The 21839-nt window shown below is 41.6% G+C and overlaps 1 protein-coding gene across 2 annotated transcripts; it reads right to left on the reverse strand.

The window, feature by feature from the left end:
- Positions 1–282: 282 nt before the first annotated feature.
- Positions 283–15702, reverse strand: LOC115728122 (aspartyl protease family protein At5g10770-like). Of its 2 annotated transcripts, XM_048278771.1 has the most exons (4): positions 15479–15702; positions 14380–14796; positions 13455–14258; positions 283–300 (listed from the first exon to the last, which is right to left on the reverse strand). In XM_048278771.1, the coding sequence occupies exons 1-4, from the start codon at positions 15657–15659 to the stop codon at positions 296–298; spliced, it is 1407 nt and encodes a 468-aa protein (XP_048134728.1). In that variant the 5' UTR covers positions 15660–15702; the 3' UTR covers positions 283–295. The 2 variants fall into 2 exon arrangements, with proteins under 2 accessions (XP_048134728.1, XP_030514318.1); XM_030658458.2 differs by lacking the exon at positions 283–300 and having other exon boundaries at positions 13313–14258.
- Between the last annotated feature and the right edge of the window lie 6137 nt (positions 15703–21839).

A 21839-nucleotide genomic window follows, 5' to 3' on the forward strand; every position in this document is an offset into this window, starting at 1 on the left:
TCATTTAGCCTGGTTCGGTCTGCTTATCGGTGTTTGTTTCAAAATTCTCTATTCGATCAGAGTTATAAGTTACCAAATTGCCTCTAGATATTAATTGCAAGAGCCAAAATCATTAATGGGGTTTGAATTTTTGTCTTTTCCTCATTAATTCCCCTCAACCACCCCACCTACCAATCTTTTCCCCATTAATTTACCTCAACCACCACCACTTTATGTCACATCCAAGAACCCAAGCTTCTCCCACAAGCTTTCCCTCCATCTTTTCCTTATTCAAATTTGGATAACACTCTTTCTCCTACACTCTTTCTCCTCCATCCCTTGTGTTCTTACTCGGCCGCCCAAGACCGATGACCCTTCGCCGCCGCCATGCCATCGATCGGTCGCCATTCGGCCGTGGGTTTGGCGTGGACTTGAGAGGTTGATTTAGGCTCATTTGGTGGAGTTTCAAACTCAAACTCAAGTAAGCAACTCCTTAATCCTTGAGTAGGCTAATGGATTACTAATGAGCATGTTTAGAGCTTGATTTAGTGAAATTTTGGGCGTCGGATCACTGTTCACGGAGGAGATCCGAAAATGAGAAATGTGGCTTAGGTGATCTTGGGTATTGGAATGTGGAATTTTATGCTAGAAATGGATGATTGGGCCTAATTAGAGGTTAATAAGTATGGATGTAGGATCTCGAATCATTGTTCATTGAAGATTATTACTGTTCATCGCGATGGGGGTACTGTTCATCGCGACGAGGTACTGTTCATGGCAGAACCGAAAATGAGAAAGATGTTTGGATGATCTTAGAGACTTGATTGGAGGTCTTAAGTGGTTAGAGACTTGATTAGGGAGGTTAGAATTGATCTATTATGCATATAAGGATCAAGTGATTAATCGTGGCTTATGTGCATGACTAAATGTCAATTGATGCAATGTTGGTCATGAGTGAATTTAATGCTATGACGTTACCTTGAGGGTCCCAAATATGTGGCTAGAACTATTTGAGTGTGCTATGTTGCATTATGGTGTGGATTGAAGCCTATTACTTTTTGGCTATGGCGTGATGAGATAATGAATTAGAAATTGAATCCTTGAAGTGCCTTGGTATATTTGGCCATGTGATGAGTGGTACGAGTCAATTATTAAGAATTGGGCTTGATTTTGCTTGTACTCGATCATGAAATCTTGTTTATGTGAATCGATTGAATTGTGGGCATGTAATGCGATTTGCATGATTTGTGGATGAAAATGTGCTTGAAACACTGAGGCGCCTATATGACGTGGGGAATGTACTTGCCACCCTAAGGCGCCTATATGATGTGGGAAAGGTGATATGAATATCTTGAGGTGCCTATATGATGCGGGGAAGGTGATACGATTACCCTAAAGCGCCTATATGACGCGAGGAATGTGATTTTGAATAGTCCGAAATGATAATTGCGGACTCGATTGCTAGAACCGATCCACCTGAATTTATTGCTGCGCCTTGTGATTGAATTATTGATAAGTGACTAAGTACAAAGCTTGTTACTATAGATTTGGTGGAATATTGACTTGAAGTATGTATGGTGTCAATTCCCTTTAATTGATGATTTCGAGGTTATTATTATTACTAGTGGTATGTTGGGTTTTGTGTCTTAATAAAATTGCTTGGAGGTACTGTTATCCTGGTCAAGGCTCGGGGGTTAGCTTATTGAGATTTATTCTCATAGTTGCATTCCAAAACCTTTTAGACTCCCGACCACGAAGATGCCGCCACCACTTTTTGGGATATCGAGACGAATCGATCGCATAGTGACGAAATATGTGATAGGCGACGGTAGGGTGTATTATAGACATTATACCACTGTATGGATAAACGTAGGAGGTAGAGCTTGGGAGGAGCATACCTTTTTGGCCTAGGCTAAGGGAGCTGAAGAAGGAAGGGACGGACCTCTCCAAATCTATGGCGTGCTGTACGACGAGGACGAGCAAGGGGACCCCATGGAGTTGGACCCTGTCGAGTGCCTGCCTTGGGGTGGAGAAGTGTTGGACCCGAACATCGAGCCGATGGAGGCGGAGGACGCCGAAGAGCCAATGGAGTCTGACCACGAAGACGTGCTACCACCGGCGGATGCCGCAGACCGAAGACTAGAGTAGGGTCCCTTACCCCTTTTGGTATATCCCGATGATGGATGTAGTCTCGTAGAACCCCTACCCTTAGGTGTAATGTATTTTGTGGGACCCCTTTTCTTTCCAAGCTGATTGTCTCTCTCTCGTGATCCTTATGTATTTCGTACCTATGCATTGTAAGGATAATCGTCTCTCTATGTTATGAAAAATCTCCTTGTCTTCTGAAGTCATTCTATTTAATTTTCTTGCTTGGGTGTTGTATTGCTTCCAAAAGTGCATATCGCGTTGTGTAAATTTTTTCGCCGTGACGATCCTGGATGAAGTAAGCGATGATCAAGGGATGTTGGTGCACCAAAAGGACACAGGGTGTAACATCCCCGTTGAAGTGGTACCAGAGCAAGGTCATCTCGATCCAAGTTGATTGAGGTTTGGAGTAATAAGGAGTAATGGCTTTGGAATGATTGGATAGCGAGGTCTTAGGGATTCGCTAGAGTTAGGCACGAAATGCATGACATATGAATTGGTGCTTGTGATCGGCATATTGGATTGGCATCACCTTTGGTGATTATAAGACTATGGGAGCTTTGTACTTGGCACTGTTGTTGTCGCTTGGTGTGCAATTTATTGGACAAGTGAATGATTGTTGTGATCTTGCTGAGTTGCGGATGCGTCTGGACTCGAGGTATGAACCTGAACCCTCGATTGTGAGCCTCTTGGCTATTTGGTTGCGTGCTCTTGAGCTGTTTGTCTTGTTGTGGCTGTCACCATGAGTTGTGACCTAGACTTATTAGACTAGTCGATGACTTAGGTCTCTGACTCCCGAGTGGGGTTATGGGTGGTTCGGGTGTTGTGAGGATTAACTAAGATGAGTAACAGAACTAGAGGAACGAGGGGAGCTTCTAGCTCGAGGGCACATGTGGTAGAGGATCCGAGAGTTGATGGAGTTCTCGGGGCCCTAGAGAAAATCGGGAACTTGATGGGCGGGCAGGCTCAAAAGAGGGCTGCTGCCGTTGCTCGAGCCGCTAAGGCTGCTATGGCTGCTGCCAATCTGGTAAATGGAAATAATGGACTGAATGGGAATGGTCACGGAGGAGGAAATGGGAATGTGAATCGCCCTATGAGTCAATTGGTGGAACAATTCCCAAAGCTGAAGCGACCCTAGTTTGATGGTACTGGAGATCCGGAGATGGCACCTCGATGGATTGAGAAGCTAGAAAAAGGCTTTGAAGTCTTGGGGTGCACGAAAGGAGAGAAGGTTGCCCTGGCGATGTACTAGCTGGAAGGTACCACCGATGATTGGTGGAAGGCCACCAGAGGAGGAATCTTTCCTGAAGGCGGCGCCCCGGAGTGGACCGCCTTCATCGAGGCGTTGAACGGGAAGTATTTTTCGGAGATCGCACAAGAGCGGAAACTAAAAGAGTTCCAACGGCTTCGCGGGAACCCGGTGACGATCGATCAGCACGAAGCCGAATTTTCAAGGTTGTCGAGATACGCACCGAGAATGGTTGAAAATCCGATATACAAGGCACGGAGATTTTGAGATGGACTCGAGGCCGACCTTCGTAGCCAAATGATAGCACCGAACTTGAGGACCTACAATGAGATGTACGAACGAGGTCAAATGATTGAAAGGGATATGAAAGAACGAGCTGTCGCATCCGGATCGCGGTTTGCTCCCATCGGAGACAACCGTCCGTTTGGCAAAAGGCCAATGATGAGTAACAGACGTTTCGCCCCTCGAGTCGGGAAAAATATTGGGAAACCTATTCATCAATCCAATTGGAATTGCCGCCTGTGCAGAACGAAACATGGAAATGGACCTTGCCCGAGTAGGACGGGTGCATGCTTTAAGTGTGGCCAGGTGGGCCATCAAGTGAAGACCTGCCCAAGTTAAGCTCCGGGACCATCGTTTCAAGGGCAACGACCTCGGTACGGATTGCCAGAGAGGGGGCTACTCCGTAGAATAACCTAAATAGGCCACCAGCTCAAGGACGAGTCTATGCTGTGGCGCGTAAAGAGGCGGAGGATGCACCTGGCGTGGTCACAAGTACGGTTACATTATGCGATCATGCTGCCTATGCATTATTTGATCCCGGAGCATCGCATTCTTTTGTATTTGCACAGTTCGCTGATTTGGCTAAATTGGATTTGAAACCGTTGGATGTTGTGCTGTATGTCACTACGCCTTTAAAGGATAAAGTATTAGTTTCGTTGGGATGTCAGAAGCGTAAGATAACTATTGTCGGTAGAAAGGAATTGATAGACTTGGTTGTTCTGAACATGTTCAATTTTGATGTCATAGTTGGAATGGATTGGCTGGGTAAGCTTAGAGCCGTTATGAATTATGGCAGTAGGGTGATCGAGTTTCATCCAATCGGTTACCCTAGATTTGAATTTGCAGGGAGTCGAGGGGGAACCTCGATCCCTTTGATCTCGTCATTAGAAGTGACTAAGTTGTTGGACGAATGATGCCAAGCCAACCTGGCTGTAGTGGTAGATCCGACGATAGAGGGACCTAAGTTGGAGGATATAGCGGTGGTGCGCAAATTTCCCGATGTCTTTCCTTAAGAATTGCCGGGATTGCCACATAAAGGGAGATAGAATTCGTGATCAAGTTAGCCCCTAGAATGGAGCCGATCTCGAAGGCACCATATCGAATGTCCTTGTCAGAGTTGAAGGAATCGAAGGTTTAGATGCAAGAGTTATTGGACAAAGGCTTTATTCGTCCAAGCGCGTCGTCGTGGGGAGCGCCGGTATTGTTCGTGAGGAAAAAAGACGGGTCTTTGCAGCTATGCATCGACTATAGGCAACCGAACCAAGTCACGATTAGGAACAAGTACCTGTTGCCAAGGATTGATGACTTATTCGATCACCGCAAGGGACTGCAGGTGTTCTCCAAGATAGACTTAAGGACCGATTATCACCAGTTGAGGATTAATAAGGAAGATATACCAAAGTCTACTTTTTGGATAAGATACGAACATTACGAGTTTACGGTCATGCCATTTGGATTGACTAATGCCCCAACCGCTTTCATGGATTTGATGCATCGAGTGTTTAAGGAGTTCCTAGATCAATTTGTCATCGTGTTCATCGATGATATCCTAATCCACTCGAAGAGCTCGGAGGAACACAAGCAGCATTTGAATGTGGTTCTACGGACGTTAAGGGAGCACTCGTTTTACGCCAAGTTCAGTAAATGCGAGTTTTGGCTCAATAAAGTAGCATTCCTCGGGCACGTAATTTCTGAAAATGAGATTTCAGTAGACCCAGCAAAGATTGAGGCGATTACAAATTGGTTGAGGCCAACGTCGGTTACCGAAGTTCGGAGTTTCCTAGGGTTGGCCGACTAATATAGGAGATTTGTGGAAAAGTTTTCCTCGATAGCTACTCCTTTGACGAAGTTGACCGGGAAAGATGCACGGTTCGAGTGGACGGACAAATGTGAAAGGGGTTTTCAGAAACTTAAGCATGGGCTGACGACCGCACCGGTTTTGACGATTCCTTCTGGCCCTGGGGGTTATGAAATATATAGTGATGTATCGCTCAAGGGATTGGGATGTGTTCTGATGCAGCATGGAAGAGTTGTACCGTATACATCGAGACAGCTGAGACCCCACGATATGAATTACCCGACGCATGATTTGGAACTAGCCGCAATTATATTTGCGTTGAAAATCTGGAGACATTATTTGTACGGGGAAAGATTTCAGATCTACACCAATCACCAGAGTCCGAAATACCTGTTTTCCCAAAAGGAACCGAATATGAGGCAACATCGGTGGATGGAATTGCTTAAGGACTATGACTATGATATTCTATACCACCCGGGGAAGGCAAATAAGGTTGCGGATGCGCTTAGCTGGAAGTCGAGCATCGCGCACCTAATGGTCAAGGAATGGACCTTGCTTGAAAGGATAAGAGATTCTGGATTTAAGCTTGAAGTATGTCAATTGTCCAACCCGATGGCTACGTTGAGAGTAGAACCCGAGATTCGAGAAAGGATTAAGGCTTTACAACCTATGGACCATGATATTCGGAAGATTTTGGAGATGGATAAAGAGAATAGGAAACTTGATTTCCAAGTGTTTGGGGATGGAACCTTAATGTTTTGCGGGTGATTATGTGTGCCCAAGGACGAGGAACTAAGAGAAAGGATACCGTCAAAAGCCCACAGAAGTAATTACGGTATTCATCCGGGTAGAACCAAAATGCATCAGAACTTACAATAGTATTATTGGTGAAGTGGAATGAAAGTAGACGTTGCGAAACATGTAGCGAAGTGTTTAACGTGCCAGCAAGTGAAAGCACAACACTGTAAACCGGATGGCCTACTTCAGCCATTAGAGATTCCCGAATGGAAGTGGGAACACATTACGATGGATTTCATTATGGCCTTACCAAGGAATCGGAGAGGTCATGACTCGATTTGGGTGATTGTGGACAAACCGACCAAGTCTGCGCATTTCTTAGTAGTGCGAAAGGATTTCGTCATGGACGGATACGCCGAATTGTATATGCGGCGGATAGTCGGACTTCATGCAATTCCGGTGACAATTACATCGGACAGAAACCCCAAGTTCACCGCTTCATTTTGAAAAAGCCTGCAGGAAGCAATGGGGACGAAATTGTAGTACAAAGACACTTTATCACCCTCAGATGGATGGACAATGCGAGAGAACGATTCGGACGCTAGAGGATATGTTGAGAGCATGTGTCATAGAGTTTAAAGGAGGTTGGGAAGAACAGTTGCATCTAGTGGAGTTCTCCTACAATAATAGTTATCAGCAGAGCATTAGAATGGCACCATTTGAAGTACTGTATGGTAGAGCATGCAGAGTACTGGTATGTTGGGATGAGGTCGGTGAGAGAAGTATAACGGGTCCAGAGCTGGTAGAATAGTTAATTGAGGCAGTGAGGGTCATTAGAGAAAGGCTTAAGACCGCTCGTAGTCGCTAAAAGAGCTATGCCGACAAGCGACGTAGACCTTTGGAATTCCAAGTGGGAGGTCATGTCTTCCTCAAGGTGTCACCGATGCGAGGGTTATCTCGGTTCGGGAAGAAAGGGAAGCCGAGCTCGAGGTACGTGGGTCGTTTTGAGATACTAGAACGGATTGGGACTTTAGCCTATCGTCTTGCCTTGCCGCCAAACCTATTGCGGGTTCACAACGTCTTTCATGTGTCGATGTTGAGGAACTATGAGCCGAATCCGATACATGTATTGAACCATGAAGTTATAGAAGTGGACGACCGAGTGACGTATGTGGAAAGACCGGTCAGAGTTGAGGACATGAAGGAGCAAGTCCCGAGAAACGAGATGATTCCGCCGGTGAAGATAATCTGGGAGCACCGCAGAACCGAAGGAGCCACCTGGGAGAGCGAGGAAGCAATGAGGCGTCAATACCCCCGCTTGTTTGAATAGTTAAGTCTTGTAAATTTCGAGGACGAAATTTACGTAAGGGGGGAAGAGTTGTGACATTCTGCATTCCGACCCCATTTCGAAGTCTATGAATGAATAAAATGAGTATCGATGTATTTCAGTAATCTCGCTCAGAATTGATCTCTCTAGAGTCGATCGACCAAAAAGAAATGGCCAAATAGGATCTAAGTACGTGGACTAAAGAACTCGATTGCGGATTAGTACCCCGACCATAATAATTGTCGAGGGTATATTTTGAACCATCGTGGACCGATCTAGGATTGTGTCAGAACGATTTGTTAGCATTGTGCAATTGGTTCGCGGGTGATTCCGCCCGACCATGGCATAATTTGCGAATCAACCTGAATTGATGTCTGACAATAGCGTCCTTTTGGGACCGGTAATTGCCCTCACAATTATATGACAACCAGGGTCGTCGTGATTCGAATAATTCTTAAACGTGACGTAAATCACGGGTCGATACGCGTAACTCCCGAGAGTTGCCCTCCGGTTCAAGATATACCGAATTCTCAATCGATCGATTTTGAGCGTGAAGTAGACTTTGAAATTAGAGGCCGGACATCCGAGGATTTCATTATTTATTAATTTGACGTCATCTCATTTAGCCCGGTGCTCATCGGTCCGCCTATCGGTGTTTGTTTCAGAATTCTTCGTTTAGTCAGAGTTATAAGTTACCAAATTGCCTCCAGATGTGAATTGTAAGAGCCAAAATTATTAATGGAGTTTGAATTTTTATCTTTTCGTCACTAATTCCCTTCAACCACCCCACCTACCAATCTTTTCCCCATTAATTTCCCTCAACCACCACTACTTTATGTCACATCCAAGAACCCAAGCTTCTCCCACAAGCTTTCCCTCCACCGCCACTTTATGTCACATCCAAGATCATTCAATATCATTCAACTCAAATTCATCATTTCAGTTTGATTATTCATTTAAAACTTAACGGGATTCACTTTATTTCTTTAAAAAATATGAATTTTTACATGAATGTTCTTGTGTGTGAGTGGTTTTTTTTGGGGAGGGGTTGGAATAAGAAGAAGCCATTCACTTAAAAGTGTTTAATATTAGAGTAATTAAATATTAAACCACGTTTTCATCTAATAGCTTAAGTTTTTAGAATAGTTAGTTGTAGTCCTATCAAATTTTTTATGGTATTAGAATAGGAGATCCTGAATTCAAACCTTTTTGGGCCTTATTTGCCTCCCTAATTAAATTTATCCATGCTTACTACAAGGCAAAAAAAGACCGGACTAAGCATGAGGGCAAGTGTTAGAGTAATTAAATATTAAACCATGCATTCATCTAATAGCTTAAGCTTTAGTGAATCCAAATCAAGAGTTTTAGAGCAAATTAACTATCAAATGGCTTGAGGAGGATAAATGACCCACTTACAACGCATCATTTTGTTTTTTTTTTTTTTCCATTGGGCGTTCGCAACCCTATCTGCAACCTAGTTTGTTCCTATGCTGGAAATGGGCCAGCGTGAGGCCCGAGAAGCGCAATACCATCTCCCGGGCTCTGGCGATAAGTGCATCAACTTCCCAATTTAACGGGATAAGTATACCATGAGTGCCATAACTTGTATACGGCGTTCACTTGAGTGCCATAACTTTCAAAACGTTCACTTAAGTACCATAACTTTCAAAAATTGTTCACTTGAGTGCCACGTCGGAGCAAAATTGTTCACTTGAGTGCTACTGCAACTTTTCTAGCGTGCCATGTCGGCTTTCCGGCGTGCCACGTCATCTATCCGGTGAGCCACATCAGCTTTTCGATGAGTCACGTCAATTTTTCCAGCGTCCACGTCAACATGGCACTCAAGTGAATGATTTTTGAAAGTTATGGCACTTAAGTGAACATTTTGAAAGTCATGATACTTAAACGAACGCCGTACAAAAGTTATGGCACTTCGAGTGTACTTTTCTCTGGTTTAACTAATCTATGCTAAGTATACTTCTAACTACTTCTGCATTATCTGACGCAACGCCGAGGTTTTGTTCCATTTGGGGAGAGATAAAAGTTAGGGTTTCAACAAGAGCAATTGCTTCTACCTGCTCGGTTGAATTTGCGTCCACCAATTTGGCGAATCCATCCACCAATCGTCCGTAGGAGTCCACATACAAGCGATGGCTCCCTCCAAAGAATCGGATGCAAAACAAGCATCAATCTTTATCTTCAAGGTTCCCAGGTCGGGAGGTTCTAGATTTGAGGTAAGCCTTCATTTCAGACTCTTTCCTTTTTCCAAATTTTCCGTCCATCTTGTCGCGTTCTCATACATTGTTGTGGCTGCATTGACTAGGTGCTTCGAATCTCGGGCTTGCTAGCTAAAGATCATATGATTTTGAGCTTTCTATATGGACCACATGATTGTCGCTATGAGTTCAAAGGCCGGTGAGGTTTCTAGATTTCCTTTGGTGTTGACCACCGATTCATCAATTCAATTTAACCCATCGAGTTGTCCAAGGGCGAGAAAAGCAAGACCATGCTCTATTGTTTCTGCTTCCCGCTTGCATCTTGCACGGATGGGATCGGGTACCACTAATATCCTGGTGGCAATCAATTACTATACGAATTGGGTCAAAATGATTCATTCAATGCCTTACTACGCTCATGCAAACGGCCAAGCCGAGGCCATAAATAAGATTATTGTTACTCTAATTAGAAGGAATATCAAAGAAAATCCCAGAGAATGGGACTCTCTCTTATCAACAATATCGTGGCTTTACCGAACTTTAAAAAAAAAATTCAAATAATTCTAAAAAAAAAATCGGATAATATCCAATCGGATTCCAAGCTTATCCATAAGAGATAAGGCAATTCAATCAACTTGATAAGCATGAGATAACTGTCAAGAGCAAAGATCGTCTAAGACAAATCAGATATTATCTAATTCAGTTAATTATTGAAAGTATGATATTATCCGATTAAACATAATCCTTATCCACAATAACTAGACATTATCGGATAATCAAAGATAAGTTTACTCAACCAACCAAAGTTAGCATGACAAATTCAGCCAACAAAGAAAAAGGGCCGAAAATTTCAGATTGGTTTTTACCAAAAATTATCATCTTTTCAATTAACTTTATTTGATCTAAAAAAGTTGAATAATCTGTTACTTTGAGAACAGATTTAGTTCCAATTAAGTTTCATCATTTCTCAAAATTATCACAAGATTCAATCAATCCATGAAAAATTTTCGGTTCTTTAACAAAAATATCCACAAACACAATTGTTTACCAAGGAACAAGCTACTTTTGATATGCCAAATTGTAAAGCTTTTCAATCAACTCCAGGTTGCGGCACAAGTGCGGCATACATGGCAATACAAACTAAGCAACATCTCAAAACCTTCAACTTTGATAATCAATTGGGAGTTTGTTTGTTTGATTAAAAAAATGCTTGAACGTCATCAATTTCTTTTGCAAACCACTTGCGTTCAAAAGTGTAAGAACATATATGCATACTTCCAATAAAGTAATCATTGATTTGCAACCAAAAATTGAAGAAATTTATACCTTTTCCAAGCTAATTCCAGCACCTACGCAAGCTCCGATAATCGCCTCAAAACTGTACCTTTTGAGCTTGATTCGAGCTCTAAACGGTAAGGGACTCTAACACCAAGCAACACACAAGTTAGTCACCAAGTATTGATAAAAAAGGGGGCCGAGCCTTAACAGGAGCGCCAACACTGCTGGACAGCAGAGCTCCGACAGGATTGAGCTTGGATAAATGGCGCTGTGAGCTTGGAAGGATGGAAGCTACTCCGGCTTGAACGGCAAATGATGGAACTCCATGGCAGAGGAAGGAGCGACGGTGGCTGAGCAGGGATCGACGGCGGCTGAGCACAGTGGGGGTGATGGTGTCGCGCGCAAGGAGGAAGCATAGCCAAGAATTATCTCGGTTCAGCTAGGAACGGGGAGGACTGTCTCGATCTCGAGGGAGACAATCAAACTCCTTTGCTCTGATTTTCCTCTTGAATGTACCGAAATTTCTGATAGTGTGTGAATGAGCCAACCCTAGAGCTAAGGTTGCTTATACAGACTTTAGCTCACTAATCCTAGTAGGAGTAGGACTAACTATGGACCGTAGCATTAACTAACCTAGGTAGGATAGTATTAGATGTGAGCCGTTAGATCTCCAGAGTCCTAACTTATCAAAACTCTAATTAGGATAGGACTCCCAAACTAATAAAATTTTGAATTAACTTGAAATTTGAAGAGTCCCATCCTCCTAGAACCTCTAGCATATTCGGCGAAGTGAGACTAACTGTGATGGTGGCCGAATTTCTCGTGCCTCGTGGGTTTCCGGTGCATTCTTGGGCTCAATCGGGCCTTAATTGATTAAATGGTGTAAGTTGAGATCCGACGGTCAAGTTTTGAAAAATTGGATATTGTCGAAAAGCTCTCGATAAGCTCTACTCAACTATGTCGTCATGTTCAGACAAACATACAAAGATTAAAAACTAGGTGCTCCACTTGAGAATCAAATGTCTCTAGCGTGCCGAAGATTCTATTCCTCGAGTTTTGGAGGCTGCTTGCCAAATCAATTCTACTCCATTCGGCTTTCGCTCTATGTAAAGATGAAGATGAAAATAAGGTGTACCTAAATCACCGACCTAGGAGGCAAGTCTGCGGAAGAGAATCGGGAGACAGAGATGGAGATGGGGATGGAAGGTGTGACATCCCATAATTAACTCACTGAGTTGCTGTCTGCTCTAATCCGTCCCATATGGAGCCTCAAGGTTTTGTCTTTTGGTGCTCAATTGGGAGAACTCCCGGGATGGGTTGGGGTGATCTTTGAGGAAGGTGCCCACCTATAGTTAAAGGACAAAATCGAGAGATTTAGTATGGGACCGGTCAAAGTGGACTATACTTCAGTGAGTTAATCTAGGGATGTCACATAAGGAACCACAATCATCCAATGGCAAGAGCATATGGAATATGAGAAGATCCACGTTGCGATTGAAGCCTTCTTTGGTTGGGCTGAGGAAGTAGAGAAACTTGTCGAGAAGATGGACGGGCTTAAAATGCAAGGCAAGCTTTTCTTTACAAGCGTAAAAGGAGTACTACTGTAAGCAAATGGAGATTTCTTCTCACGTAATATGATAAACATTTATTTCATAAGCTTCAAAATTATTCGCAAGCACATAGGAAAGATAGTAATTCGTTCTCCAGTTGTTCATGTTTTCCTTCGTCGCTGATTGAAAAAAATTCTTAAAAATATGGACATCACTCACATTTATGTTTAGTCAAATTTTCATATTAGTCATATGTTGAAATTAATTGATTTGAATTAATTAATCCGCCCTTGATGCCCATGATCCCATATTGTAAGCCCATAATGGGCATATAACCCACGGTGGTTATCGAAGGTTATTGGAGAGCAGTTATCTTTTATTTGAATAAGAGAAAAGGGGACTGTAAGTTAGTTCGTCAGAATGTTAGTTTCCACTTATTTTCCAAACACTCTCAAAAGGAATAGGAACTCTCCTGAGACTCCCTCGCACCTGAACGGACGACGATTCTCGTAAGGCCGCATTTCGGAGACACTTAATCTGTGGAAAACGAGGTATGTCCATTATATGATATACTTTTACGATCAGTGGTACAAGTTTCTGATTCCGTTGGGCATGTTTTGTATTTTTTTCCTCACCTTCTTGGTTGTAGAATTAGAATTCGTTTCCTTCAGTCATGTCCACAATTTGTAACTCACACATGTTGACGTTGAACGACACCGAAGAAGGGCGTAGTAAGAGAGAGCACTTCCATTATTCTCAATTTGCAGTAGTTATTATTCAGAACGTTTAACTCACGATGACACATTCATTTTGGATACTCCTAAGTGTCATCGAGTATATCTATAAATAGCATTCGTTGTATTACATCCATCTTAGGAGCAGCCATTCGAACCGAAACCGAGCTTCCCTCCGGCAACGTCGTAGACAACATCAAACGTTCTCTGTTGCGTGTTACCATAGATGCCCAGATCACTATCAGCACGATTCGCTGCAAAGGCTAGGCAAATTTGAGAGTCCTTGATAAAGTAAAATATTCCGCTAAGGTCCAAATTAACTTCGACTCCTCCGGCGAAAGAGAACGTTATGAATGGGACCACGAATGTGCTCTCTTTGCTAAAGTCATAGCAAGTATCGAAAAGGCCAATCGCCGGTGCCCTCGTGTAATTCGCCATTGCTGCCCTAAATGCATCTCTCATGGCACTATAAGCTGTCGGAGGCAATCGGGTAATGACAGTTCCCGAGTCGATGATGGCGCCTCCACTTGAAAAAACAGTCGATGGTATCGATAGGCGATTTCCTCCTACACTGATTCCTTCGATACTTATTCCGTAGAACTCCGCCCCTTGTGGGATCTTTGATAACGGGGTGAAGCTAACCGAGCTCGATGCTCCGCCGTCTTTGCCGAAAGTCAAGTATCCTGTGGAGCTAGGGGAGGAGGGCAAGCAGTAGGAGAAATACTTGCCATATTTGGCCGCGGTTTGTTGCACGATGGAGATCTTGTCATCTGATAGTCCCATCAAACCTGCTGCTCCGCGGAAAAGGCCTTGGTTGTTCTCTCCACAGCCGAATTCAAAATTGTCGATCACCGCCGTGGGTGTTAGAGTCAACTTCTCGGTTGCGAAGAAGCCAGCCGTAGTTGATTGGTCGCCGTATCGAATGAAATATAGGCATGTCGATCCAGAACATCCCGAACGACCTAAAGATAGAGCACAACACATTGCTTTAATTAGTTCTAGTTATTCTTTTGATGGTTTTTCACTCTAAGAACTTTGAGGCCTCATCTATGCTTCAAGAACATTCTGGTAAGACATTATTACCAAGTTGAGAGCAAGACGTCGAGGTGCACGAGATATTAGCATAGGACGACGATTGAGATGGGTTAAAGAGCGGTTCGGACTGATTGTAGCATGATCCGATGCACGGCTCACACTGGGTCCACGTAAGGGGGCTGCCGGTGTCGAATGTGAGAGTGAGGTCCTTTTTCGGCGTGCCGAGGCCGATTGTCACCACGTAATTGCCAGTACCGATGGTGATGCCAGACCTCGCCGGAATTCTGGCCACGGCCGAACCTTCTAGGCCGTCGCCTCTGTTGGAGGATTGGGACTGAATCCACTGGACCCTTGATTCATCTTGGAGCAGGAGTTTGGTGTGATTTACAGGATTGGGGCCTTGAACAATGTGAGAGCATGGGCCATGCTTGTGAATTACTTCCAAGGTCGACTTTCGGCTGCTAGCTAAAAAAGCATGTCAGGTGAGAGTAAGAGATCATGTGAAACCGTAAGATGATAATGCGTTGGCAAAGAAAAGATCCTTCTACTTTTCCAGACAACTCTTAAATAATTGTGATGAAAGTTGACTGGGGACCAAGTCGTCCACTAAATGTAGCAAAAGACTTTGCTTTTTGAATATATATGACAAAAACGTTTTCCTGTGTTCAGATCTTATTTGAAAAATATTATAATTTTGTGAATTTATCTAAATAAAAAAAAAGTTCAATTTTTGAATTTTTGTTTTTCTTTTCTTAATTTTTGCTTTTTCTTTTTCCTTGAGGGCGGCCGGCCACGGCTATTGCCAGCGACCGACCACATGTGAGGGATGAGCTCGCCCAAGGCCGACGTGCCGAGCCGTCCTAGATTGGAACTAAAAAAAGCACTGTGTTAAATCGGAAGAGTCCGTAGTCACTCACAAGTGCAAGGCATGACTTTCTAGGACTCAATGGAGAGCAGTACACTTTCCCTCTTTTCTTATGATTCATGTTCGATGATTATCACCGGCGCCGAATTTAACCAATCTCGTTCATGTTCAAGTTCATTCATGATCCGAGACGTCACTTTCCCGCCGAGCATAAGTGCAACACACATCCATGCGTAACCGATAAATCGAACAACGAACAATTCCGTGGAGAGAGAGAGAGACCTTTGCTAGTGGAAGGCGAGCAAGAAGGAGAAGGCAATAGAGAGCTGATTGATGCAGTACGGCTTGTAATCTTCCCTTCCACTCCATAAGTATGGCCTTTGTGCATGAAGCAGATCATGAGGATCTGGAGAGAGAGAAAGAGGCGAGCCCCCTTGAACACGCAGAAATAGGAGCTCTCCATCAATATGAAAGAGAAAGAAATGAATTGCTTTGCCAAGTTGTTGCCGCTAATGCTCTCTCGTTCAGCCTTTTATAGAGGATTTTCGACCGGCAATAGGGCATCAGATTACAAAGCCATACACGTGGTCCTTCTTAAGATTTATTACATCATTCCGTCAATTGGTTCATTTTTTTTATTATTTTGTACTAATTATTTATTGGAGGAACGAGCCGCCAGTTGGCATGAGCCGCCAGTTGGCATTGGCCGCCTTCCTCCGCTCAAATTCAATTTTGTTGACAAACACTATTGAGCATTTAGGCCGAGAAACCCCAACTTTAGCTACAGTCTCAACTCCATCCTAATTTTGTTTTTTCTCATAAAGATTTTCCAACTTTAGGTTCAGTCCTAATTCCACTCTCAATTTTTTTTTCAGTCTCATAAAAAACCTCAAAATTTAGGTCTAATCTCAATTTTACCTTATATTTTTGTCTCATAAAAATACCCTAGCTTTAGGTCAAGTTCCATTTTAATAGTAACTTTTTGTCTCATAGAAAATCACTAACTTTTGCTTAAGTCACAAATCTGCCCTCATAAACTCTTCATCCAAAATCTCCCTTAGTGACCCTACGTGGCATTTCCAGGTCATTATTATAATTTTTCCCCAAATTTCAGATCCAACATGATGTCTTTTCGAGACAAATTTCCCTATCAGTCCAAACAACATCCTCTTGAATCTCAAATTTGGTAAAAACTAAAGCAATTGGGGTTGGTTTTGTTCAATTGCTCTTATAGAATCGTCCTTCTATCTTGCTCTTGAATCTTCGATTTTGTGTTTGGTCTTGAATATCTCATGCTCGGGGGTTTTGTTGGTCCCTTTCAACCTTGTCAAGTAGCTTCTCGAGTAATGTTTCACTTACCCAAATATAATGACTTAATTTTGCAGAGTAGCAAATCTACACAAAAAATACAAAAACCCACATTTTAAAAAAGTGCAACTTTTGCTTACTTAATTACTTAGCAAATATTCAAGTGATTGCTAGGAAAAGTATTCTTTTGCACTAATTTCGTAATTGTCAGCAACTTTCTTTCTCACGATATTCAAATGATGGCGCAGCGAAATGAAAACTTTTAAGTGTTAAAGAATGTTGGGCTACTGCGGAACAATGGGTGATTGCCCTGTAAACATTCTTGCTTTGTCATAAGCAAATGATGACCAAGTTCACCGATAATTACGAGTTTACGAAAATTCTAAACGTGCATCGGCGTAATCTATGTTATTACCGTAATCCCGAACCAACTCGCGCAGTGTGCTAAAGAAAATAAAAAAAGAAATCATTTGCAGAGGCAACCACGACCTTTTTTCTGACCACATCACCACCGTTCCATTCCCATCTCAGTGAAAGATAGATAAAGTAAAACAGAAATCACCCAATCAAACCCAAGAAAAAGCTCGACGCATTTTGATTTTCCGTCATCTTCTCTGTTTCCTCAATGAAATAGAGAAAAGAGGAGAAAACAGAGAGTGACAGAGTCTAAATCGGTGAGACAGGGATGTACCCTAACGGCTCGGCCGAGCAGCAACCGAGGGTAGCCCGAGTCGCGCGACTGGAACACGATGGAGGCGGCGGCAAGCGGTGGCGGGTGGTGGCGGGGCCGGCGGAGGCTTGGAAAGTTATAGCCCATGGGTCAAAAATAGATCAAAAATGGATTGAGCTAAACCCTACTAAAATTCATATTTGAATAGACTTTATAATTTTAGACCCCTATTTGACCTATTTTTAAAATTTAATGAATCCATATATAATCCAAATATATAAAAATGAGTTAAAAATTAAATCAGTGATTCACACTTGCACGCAAAGTACGACCATGGACTGGCGTTTACTTGGGAGTTTCTTCGTGGGCCAAACGTGGAAATACTGTTCAAGTCAAGAGCATAAGGCATATGTGGGGCTCAAATCCCTTATTTTATTTCTTCTTGATCAACTTGTCCCGACTCCCGACGGATAAGACCAATTACATGCCGTCCCTACACTTTAATCAGCAGCCCATGCCAGGGACCGCCGTTCAGCGACACATTTTTTTTGGCATGAACTTGGGAACCTTCCCCCCTGGTTCACATCCCTTATTTTATTTCTTCTTGTTATTTCATGTTCAAATGTTTCCCCCAAGTTCTTCGTTAATGCTCAGCGAAAAATGAATAAATTGAAAAGTATTTTCAGAATAATGATCAGTCGAAATAATTTGGCAATGAAAAATAAACATCTTCATGAACGAAAACATTTATACATAAATTATTATCGACAACGGAAACTTTTTTATTGACCAATTATTTTAAACTATCATTTAAAAAGAAAAGAATTTTCCAAATCAATCATTTTATGCGAAACCAACTGAGTTCTTGTTCAAAGGTTTCAACATCAATCTTAATTTCGAGAATAGGCTCGATTAATTGAGAAAGCCCCACCGGCACCTAAAATCAATGACCCGTCAGCTATGTTCCAATTGTCTACATATGTAATTATATAGCCAGTAGTCGATTTTGTCAAGCATATTTAAGAGTTCAAGAATTAGGCATAAATTTCCCAACTTTGAGTATCGTATTAGCATTTTTATGGTGAGGTAAGTCAAGAAACTCAAAAGACTTAAACTTACAAGAGAAATCTTGGCCAAAAGAATTTTCTTTAATTGATCGGTCCCGAGTAATTTCACAGCCAAGAAATAAACAAAATTTCAGAAAATGGATTTTTCAATTTCATCAAATAAAAAAGGCCTACTTTAGGTGCAGTCTCAGTTCTATCCTAAACATTTTCTTGTCCATTAAAAACCTCCAACTTTAGGTTCGGTCTCAATTCTACTCCAATTTTTTTTTCGCATAAAAAATCCTCGAATTTAGGTCTAGTACCAATACTACCCTAAACTTTATTTTTTTCTCATAAAAGAAATCCCAACTTTAGGTCCAATTTTCTTGTTTCATACAAGATCATCAATTTTTACTTGAGTCTTAAATCTGCCTCAATCAACCCTCCGTTTAAAATTGTCCTAAGTGATTTTGCGCTCGATCTTTGATCTCTCGTGCATGAAAATGCTCCATCTTTCGCTGTCAGAGAGCTCGAGCTCGGGACACTTGAATAGCTCATGTTTGAGAGTTTTCCATTTCTTGATTGTCAACGAAAAATTTTGGATGGAGGGTTAGTGAATAGATTTGTGACTCAAGTAAAATATGTGATTTTTATGAGACAAAAAAAAAGTTATGGTAAAATTAAGATTGGACGGAAAAATTGGGACAAGACCTAAAGTTATGAGTTTTCTTAAGATAAAAAAAGTTTAGGTTAGAATTGAGACATGAGTTAAAGTTGATGGTTTTTTATAGGACAAAAAAAGGTTAGGTAAAATCGAAACTAGATATAAAATTGGATGTTTTTCATGAGATAAAATGTATAATCAAGACAAGAGCTAAAGTTAGAGTTTCTTTGGAGTATTTGGCCCTCTTATTGTGGGTTGACTATTCTGACCAATAATATTAGCATCAATAAATGGAGAGATATAAGAAGCGTACTCTCTTGACACTCACTTTGCTTGGAATTGTAGAGGTTGATTGGACGATCCTAGCTTTGACAAGGCATTATTCACAGCATTGATGATCATTGGTTTGATCATATCTAACATGTGATTCACATTATCGTTAGCTATGTCATTATGTTGTTCTTCAAGCAATATTTTCATGGTTGACACCATATTGGAATTTGGAGCAACATTCCTTTAACTGCTTTCCAATATGATGCCTTGGAAGATCAACTTCTTTGTGTTAATTTGCTTCTGTTGCTCTCTCGGCTGCTGAAGATTTGGAATGTCCCCTTGGTTGCCACAACTTTTTTTTTTCCAATCACTTAAGTGCTATATCATTTTTCAATTGATGAGTTGAGTGTCATAACTTTCTAAAGGCATTCACCACAAGTTCCATGCTACATTTGATTTCCAACATTTGGGTGGACGTTTTTAAAAACTATGGCACTTTAGTGAGTAACCGCAAGTTATGGCACTTAAGTGGACTTTTTTTGAAATTGTGGTACTCAAGTGAGTGCCGCACAAAAGTTATGACACTTGTAGTGTCCTATTCCCATTCTTGATGATTGATTATGGTTTTATAATGCATTAACACCAATATATGTAGTATTAAGATAGTATAACTACTATAACTACTAATTATGAACACTATAAACTGATATCTTAATGAGATTCTAGAAAATCAATACAACAAGAACAAATCAAGAACTATCCTACTAAGTTAATGCTTACTATGCAATCTTTTAAAGCGCTCTATATCATTCTTCTTGGTTTCTTCTCTACAAATTCGTCCCTTGTCCCTTGTGATGCGAGTCTCCAATCCTTGCTCCTACCATTTGCACTTGAAGGTCTTCATTCAACAAAACTAAATCATCTTACCTCGAGTTTATTTTGTGCATATCTTGGTGGTTAATTAACCACTCGATGTTCTACCCCAAAGGCATCGTAGGGATGTATTACTGTCCCAATAACTTTTCTCTCTTAAGTTCAAGTGGCACAAAAAATCATACTGATAAAAGGGCGGAAAGACACCTAAAGTGTCAACATTTGTGTGTAGTGCTCACTTTGGTGCAAAAATTTTCGCCGGCTTACTTAAGTGTTAAATCGGAGAAAAAATGATCACTTAAGTGCCAATGGCAATAAATTCCGGTAAATTAAATATGTGTCTTTTATTTTTAATTTTTTTAACATTTTTTGGTCGATTTAATTTTTTAGCATTATGTGGTTACATAAGTGCTAAATCAAGCCAGTGGACTTTTAACCTTAAAAATAAGTTTTAAAAAAAATTAAAATTAAACATAAAACTAAGCTAAAAAATAAAAATAAAGAAAGAGAAGTTGAGCTGCAAGGGCTTGCATAGCCCTTGCCGCCGCCGCCCACCATCATCTGCAATGGCTAGCGAGGGTGGGGAATGGCGAAACGGGGTCACCGAGCCTTGGTAACCCCTGCCGAGGCCTCATAGACCCACTAAGGCCAACCTCACCTAGTGACAGCTCGGCGAGGTTGGCTTCGTCGTGAGTCTATGAGGCCTTGGCCAACCCTTACTATGGTTCCGTGAGGCCTTAGACAACCATGGCCAGGCCTTGCTGTGGTTCTACAAGGCCTTGGCCTAGCGAGGTCTTGGCTTGGCGAGGCCTTGGCCTAGCGAGGCCTCGACGGGAATCGATCGGGCTCGGTGACCCCCCTCGACCATCCCCCACTCTCGTCGATTATGGTGGGACGATAGCGGCGAGGGCCGAGCCATGTCAACTTCTTTTTTTTATTATCTTTTTGATTTGTTAGTTTATTTTTTAGTTTTTTAGCTTATTTTTAATTTTCTAATATTCTATGGTATTATTTTTATTTATTTTTAGCTTTTTTCTATTGTTGACTAGGATGGTCTAGCGAGCCATGTAGATGTCACATATGATTTTTGTCGAAGCTTACTGAAGTTAACACTGAAATAATCATTTAAAAAAAAAATTGGCACTTAAGTGATATATATATATATTGGCACCAAAGTGCCCTTACAAAAATATTGGCACTTGAGGTATTCTTACGCCAAATTATAAGTAAAGTTAGTCAATTAATTTTTTTTGGTTTTTTCAATAATACTAAAATTAATTTATTCTTCTGAAAGTAGCAATTATTTTCCATAATACCAACAATAATCTATGACGCATTAAAGTTACTAATCAATATACAAAATCAGCAACCTCAATTTGACTAATTGACAATACCAACTAATTTTAATCACTAATAAACTTTTTTTTTATCTCGCCTTGTTTTTAAACGTACTACATTTGTTTATACTTTTGAAATTACCAACGACTGTAATAATCAACCAATATTTCTTTTTGTTGCTTGCCAGCGGGAAGTCTGTAGTATTTATATGAAACTACCAAACTAAATTGACTCGTTTACCAACATGTGTCATCTTAAATGAACAGCTAATTGTAATCACCAACATTTTATCTTTTTTGGTTTCATGAATTGTGAATGTTTATATTCTTCCCTGTCACGCCCCGTGTCCTTCCGGCGCGCCAACATCCCTCTCTTTCTCGCTTATTTCTCCCAAGATCAACACGGCGATAAACTTAACGTAATGCGATATGCACATGCGGAAGCGATACAACACCCAAACAATGAAACTCA

This window comes from Rhodamnia argentea, chromosome 5, assembly GCF_020921035.1.
Source record: "Rhodamnia argentea isolate NSW1041297 chromosome 5, ASM2092103v1, whole genome shotgun sequence".
Classification (NCBI taxonomy): Eukaryota; Viridiplantae; Streptophyta; class Magnoliopsida; order Myrtales; family Myrtaceae; genus Rhodamnia; species Rhodamnia argentea.

Excerpts from the sequence above, each read along its gene's own strand:
- LOC115728122 (XM_030658458.2), bottom strand. The coding sequence starts at position 15,659 with ATGGAGAGCTCCTATTTCTGCGTGTTCAAGGGGGCTCGCCTCTTTCTC. Across the intron at positions 14,797-15,478 it reads CTCGCCTTCCACTAGCAAAG|CTAGCAGCCGAAAGTCGACC; the intron begins GTCTCTCTCTCT and ends ATGCTTTTTTAG. Across the intron at positions 14,259-14,379 it reads GACGTCTTGCTCTCAACTTG|GTCGTTCGGGATGTTCTGGA; the intron begins GTAATAATGTCT and ends CTCTATCTTTAG.